The sequence below is a fragment of the Myotis lucifugus genome, unplaced genomic scaffold (assembly GCF_000147115.1).
Source record: "Myotis lucifugus unplaced genomic scaffold, Myoluc2.0 scaffold_342, whole genome shotgun sequence".
Lineage (NCBI taxonomy): Eukaryota > Metazoa > Chordata > Mammalia > Chiroptera > Vespertilionidae > Myotis > Myotis lucifugus.
This window is the reverse complement of record NW_005871390.1, coordinates 1,099-6,951: the sequence shown is the minus strand read 5'-3', so window position 1 is coordinate 6,951 and position 5,853 is coordinate 1,099. Positions and strand designations below refer to the sequence as shown.

The window sequence follows — 5,853 nt, the reverse complement described above, 5'->3', positions numbered from 1 at the left end:
CTTCCTCTGGTGGGCGCTACTCTTCTCTTTTTCCTCCCCCCTCACCGCTCTTTTTTTTCTTTTTTTTTTTTTCGCTGGGGAGGCTGAAGAGGGGCCCCCAAATAGCCCCAGTTTTTATGAGCCACTCGCTTGTCCCAGGTTTCAAATTTTTCCCTGATCTGTTTTCTTCCCCCTGGGTTGTCCATTTCCAGAGGGGACCCCAGTCTCAGGCAGGCGGGTACTTTCCCCATTTCTTTAAGAAAGGAATTGCTGGATCCAGCCGGGAGCTACATGAGCCCAAATCTTTCCCTCTCTTTCCTTGATCTCTAACCTGGCGGAGTGGATGGCAGAGACATGTTGGATTCCCGGTTTATGTGCATACGGAAATGAGTCCATGAGTGGTTGGTGAACAGATGGGCGTGTGGACAGTGGAAAGGTACATGGACGGGTGAGTGGTGAATGGATGAATGATGGATGGATGGTCGATGGATGGTGGGTGGTGGATGTTTGGGCACACACATCCACACAGAGATGGACAGACAGGAATGAATGATAAAGGGAGGAAGGAAGGGAGGGAAGGAGGGAGGGAGGGAGGAAGGAAGGAAGGAAGGAAGGAAGGAAGGAAGGAAGGAAGGAAGGAAGGAAGGAAGGAAGGAAGGAAGGAAGGAAGGAAGGATAATGGCTGGAAGGAGAGAGGGTGGGAGAAGTGGATGGATAGATGGATGGGTACGTGGATGAGAATCGGTGGATGCGTAAATGAATGGGGTGAGAGGGGCGGTGACAGGCCTCACAGATCCCATCTGAAGTACACGCAGGGCTGGGCTCTCGGTGACGAAGCCACCTTGTTTGGCAGGTAGGTAGTCAGGAGGGAAGTCAGCGAGGTTACGTGAGGCCCCCATGGATTCTGAATCAAAGAATTAATTACCCCTGAGACCCTCTCCTGCCTCCTGTGAGGAGGCAAAGGGGAGAGAGGGCTGTGGAGGGCGGGGCTTGGAGAGGATGGGGCCTGCCTGTCGTGAGGTTGGCTGCACCAAATGAATGGCGCGGACCCCAGTGAGGACGACGATGAGGACGAAAAGGCCAGTGCAGCGGCGGCCCATCAGCCACGGCTTCCTCTAGGCCACTGCGGGCGGGACCAGCGCAGGTCAGCAGCCTGGCCGCCAGGTTGGGGTTCTCCTCTTCTGCCCCCTCCCTGTCCCCCAAGACCTGAATCTGCCTCGGGACCAGAGCTGCCTGAAGGGAGGGTCGCGGGGGCGGGGCACGGGGGTGGGGGTGGTGTCATCCAGAATCTGTCCATCCTGGTCTGTCTGTCCTCACTCCTGTCCAGCGGATCCTGGGGTGCAGCCCTGGCTGGAGGAGGGTGTGGCCAGTGCCACAGGAAGTGGGAGGTGGGGCCCCTTTCCTTGGGTTCCAGGTCCCCTGGGGAGGGGCCCAGGGGCCCAAGCATCCCAGCACCCTGTCTCCCTGAGGTTCACCCTGACCCCCTCACTCCCCACCGTCAGAGCCATGGGAGGGGGAGGCTCAGGAAAGGTGGGGAACTCATCTCCTGAGAACCTACTATGTGCCAGGCCTTGCAACGGCCCTTAAGCCCCGATGGTCCCTTCAAACCTGATGGTCAGACTGATGGTCAGAACTCTTGTTTTCACGTTGCAAAAGAGCCAACGTGAGCCTAGCCGGTATGGCTCAGTGGGTAGAGCATTGGCCCGTGGACTGGAAGGTCCTGGGTTCAGTTCTGGACAAGGGCATGTACCTCGGTTGCAGGCTGGTTAGGGCTCGTGCGGGAGGCAACCAATCAATGTATCTCTCTCACATCCATGTTTCTCTCTCTCTCTGTCTCCCTCCTCCCTTCCACTCGCTCTAAAAATCAATGGAAAAATACCCCCTGGAGAGGATTAATAACAAAACAAACAAAAAGAGAGCCGACTTGAGACTCAGAGCAGTCAGGTCACCTCCCCCAGGGCCAACAGCACCCCAGAGGGACACAGTTCTCCCAGGTGGGAACCACAGCAAGAAAAGGATACCCCCACTCCCAACCCCACCACCACCATCCCAGCACCTGAACCTCCAAATTTCGCCTTACCCACAGCCTGCCAGCTCCCATATTTGGGGCAGCCTGTACTTCCATCATGGCTCTGTCAACAACAGCCAGGGAGCCCTGCCCCTCTGTCTAAGCCTCAGTATTTTCACCTGGGAAATGGGGCTAATTAGGTACCGATGGAGACTGAGAGAGAATAAAGATGCCAGGTGTTCCGTGGGAGCATCTATTAGGGTGTCTGTTCCGTTCGTTTCTTCATGGTTTTCCTGCCCACCTGGTGGGGATCCGGGAAGCATCTTAGAAGCCTTTCGGGTGGAATCCTACCACCCCCAGCTATGGGCCCAGAACGGCGCTCCAAATGCCGTACTGTGTCAAGATCCTCATTAAGAATATTTGACTGAGACATAGCTAATGCCCAGGGCAAGGTCCAGGGCCCAGAGAAAGTGAGGAGAAGGGGAAGGCTGGAAACTGGGAGGAGAAATGCTTTTCTATCCCAAGAAAATGCAGGGCCCTGAGGCCGTCCTCCAAGACCCACTTCTCAGAAACAGGTTACAGAGTGGCCCAAACATGGGGGAGGGGGAAGCAGGACTTTCCCCGGAGACAGCCCTAGGGGCTCAAAGTCCCGGGCTCAGGGCAGCAAAATCAAGATTGCAGGGGAAGCATTTCCTCTGCCCGGGGCATCTGTGCAGCCTGGTCTTCCTTCCATGCCTGCCTGGGCATTGCCCCAAACCAAAAGCTGCCTCTCCCAGAGAAATAGTCCCAACAGAAGCCCTTCTGAAAGGCTCTGATCGATTTGTTGTTGTTGTTGTTAATCTTCACCTGAGGATATTTTTCCATTGATTTTTTAGAGAGAGTGGAAGGGAGAGGGAGAGACAGAGAGAGAAACATCGATGTGAAAGAGACACAATTGATTGCTCTCCCATGCACCCAGACCAGGGACTGGGATCGAGCCTGCAACTGAGGTATGTGCCCTTGACCAGGATCAAACCCAGGACCCTTCAGTCCACAGGCCGATGCTCTATCCACTGAGCCAAATGGGCCAGGGCAAATCAATTCTTTTCTTTTTTTAAATATTTTTTTAAATATATTTTATTGACTTTTTACATAGAGAGGAAGGGAGAGGAATAGAGAGTTGGAAACATCGATGAGAGAGAAACATCGATCAGCTGCCTCCTGCACACCCCCTACTGGGGATGTGCCCGCAACCAAGGTACATGCCCTTGACCAGAATCAAACCCAGAACCCTTCAGTCCGCAGGCCGACGCTCTATCCACTGAGCCAAACCAGTTAGGGCTAAAATATGTTTTTATTTATTTTTTAGAGAGAGGGGAAGGGAAAGGAAGAGAGAGACAGAAACATCAATGTGATGTGAGAGAGAAACATCAGTGGGCTACCTCATACCCCCCACTGGGGATGGAGTCTGCAGCTTGGGCATGGGACCTCTTGGTACATCGGCAACGCTCCACCCATAGACCCACACTGGCTAGGCAGCTCTGATCAATTCTCTTTTTTAAAATATATTTTTATTTATTTCAGAGAAGAAGGGAGAGGGAGGGAGAGAGAAGAGAAAGAGATAGAAACATCAGTGATGAGAGAGAAGCATTGATTGGCTGCCTCCTATACACCCCCCACTGGGGATCAAGCCCACAACCTGGGCATGTGCCCTGACTGGGAATTGAACCCCGACCTCTCGGTTCATAGGTCGACGTTCAACCACGGAGCCACACTGGCTGGGCTCTGATCAATTATTTAATGCAGGTTCCCAAGAGACAGTCCTGGCCCATATTGATCCTGAGGGAGGAGGTTCTAACCAAGAACTATCCGGCAGAGGGAAAAGAAACCAGACAGTGGGTGGGAGCGGGGAGCCACGAGGTTGTGGGAGGTAGGGGATTTCTTCATCACGCGTCAGTAAGAATCACCACACAGGACAAATCGGAAAGGAGGTGCATAGAGACCATGGGAGGGGCAAAGAGCCCTCTTGGGGGTGGGGGGAGGCAGGTCCCAAGCCTCTTCATTCGGGGTCTGTATTCCTGTAGTTATTTCAGTCGTTTCAGGTCCAGGTCACCTGTTACAGAGGCATCCCCGGGGGCCTGCCTGGAGGAGGTGGGCAGGAAATCTTCACATGGGGGTGATCGTGGCTTTCGCCTGGTGTTGGGACTCCTCCAGTTCCAGCCCCAAGTTGCTCTCTCCTTCCTTCTTGGCCCTTTTCTCCTTCTCTCTCTTGCCTTCTTTACTATAGAGACACAAAGGCCCCAGACCACAATAAGAAACAATCACTCCTATTTAATGGAAATTTACCTGTGCCAGACCTTGTGATGAGCGTTTTACAGAAAGTGTCTTCATTAAATCCTCAGAATAAAACCTAATGAGGCAACTTTGTTATTTCCACTTTACAAAGGCAGAAACTAAAGCTCCATTATCCCATGGAGGAACAGGTGGGAGGTGGGAGGATGGATGGGTGGGTGGATGGGTGGGTGGATGGGAAGGTGGGTGGATGGCACATCTTGGGCCAGGCTGGTCTCCTCTCGGGTCCTGCCCTCCCGCCCCAAGCCTTTGCCCCCTAGTCCTGGCCCCATGGCTGTGGGGCACAGTGTCAGGAAAGCTGGTGGTCAGGATGGGCTGCTGTGAGGAGAAAACATCTGAGCAGGGACTGAGGAGGAGCCAGCCAGATGCTATAGGGAAAGAGGTCCCAATTAGAGTGCACGGTAAGTGCAAAGGCCCTGGGGCAGGAATGTGCTTGAGGTGCTCAAGGACAAAAGGTCATTTGTACACACCCATTTCCCCAAGAAGGGGGCTCACACAGACCCCCTGACTCCCCCACTCACACATCTACACACAGGCAGTACCTCAGGTCTGTGTTCTGGTACGGGCTGGTCTCCATTATGAACATGGATTCATTGTCATCAGCTCTTTAGGAGAGATGGAGACAGGGAGTAAAGGATGGGAAGTGGGGATAGCCTCACCCCAGTCTTCTCAGGGTTGGGGTTCATGAACTCCAGGAAGCAAGGGGGGTGGGTTGCACGGCTATTCTGGTCTGTGGGATGGGAGTCTAAGGAATAACAGGGAAATGGAGAGATAGGGGCCTTCTCTTCTTACCAGAGAGGGTAAGAAGTGGGAGGGGGTGCCCAGCACTTTGAGGGGGGGGTGGTGAAGGGCGAAGGAACAGGCGGCTCCAGGGGCGTGGGGGCGTGGGGGTGTAGGGTGTGGGGGTGTGGGGTGTGGGGGACAGATGCTCCCACCTCCTTTTGGTACACCAGATGCGGTTGACGAGCAAGAGGACGAACACTATGAACAGGAACCCCACAACGGCCGCCAGGCCCTGCAGCCACGGCTGCAGGCGATGCTCGGTGGCTGTTGGAAGGTGGGGGGAGGTGGGACTCAGAGATGGGGAGTGTAGGGCCCCACCAAAGGGGAAGGGGAGAAGGCAGTCCGGGTTGCTTAGTCAGATGGGGGCTGGGTGTCCGAGAAGGGAAAGGTGCTAGGGACCCAGCCTGGGGAGGTGGGCTCGTCCCCACGACCCCTCCCCACCCACCGCCCCCGTGGGGGGCCCCCCTACCCTGCTGGGCTTCAGCGGGCGAGAGGAGCAGGGCGCTGATCACCAGAAGGGTCTTCAGGGCCTCCATGGCGTGGAGGAGCCGGCAGCGGGAGTGTGCAGTCCGGACGAGCCCGGTCCTCTTTGGCTGGGCGAGGCCCTGCCCAGCCCCTGATAAGGCGCAGGTGGGTCCGGGGCAGGGGCAGGCCCTCCCTTCGCCTACCTGGTTGGCATCCCCCTCCCTCCAGGAGGGCAGACTCTGGACCTGGTGTAACAATTAACCCAGGGACTCTGGCACCTGTGCCCT

General features: G+C 55.4%; 1 protein-coding gene across 1 annotated transcript; it reads right to left on the bottom strand.

The window, feature by feature from the left end:
- Positions 1–3,684: 3,684 nt before the first annotated feature.
- Positions 3,685–5,637, bottom strand: SMIM24 (small integral membrane protein 24). The gene is made up of 4 exons (XM_006101130.3): positions 5,571–5,637; positions 5,254–5,365; positions 4,861–4,923; positions 3,685–4,247 (listed from the first exon to the last, which is right to left on the bottom strand). Exons 1-4 carry the CDS (start codon positions 5,635–5,637, stop codon positions 4,133–4,135), a joined length of 357 nt encoding a protein of 118 aa, XP_006101192.1. The 3' UTR covers positions 3,685–4,132.
- Positions 5,638–5,853: the final 216 nt, after the last annotated feature.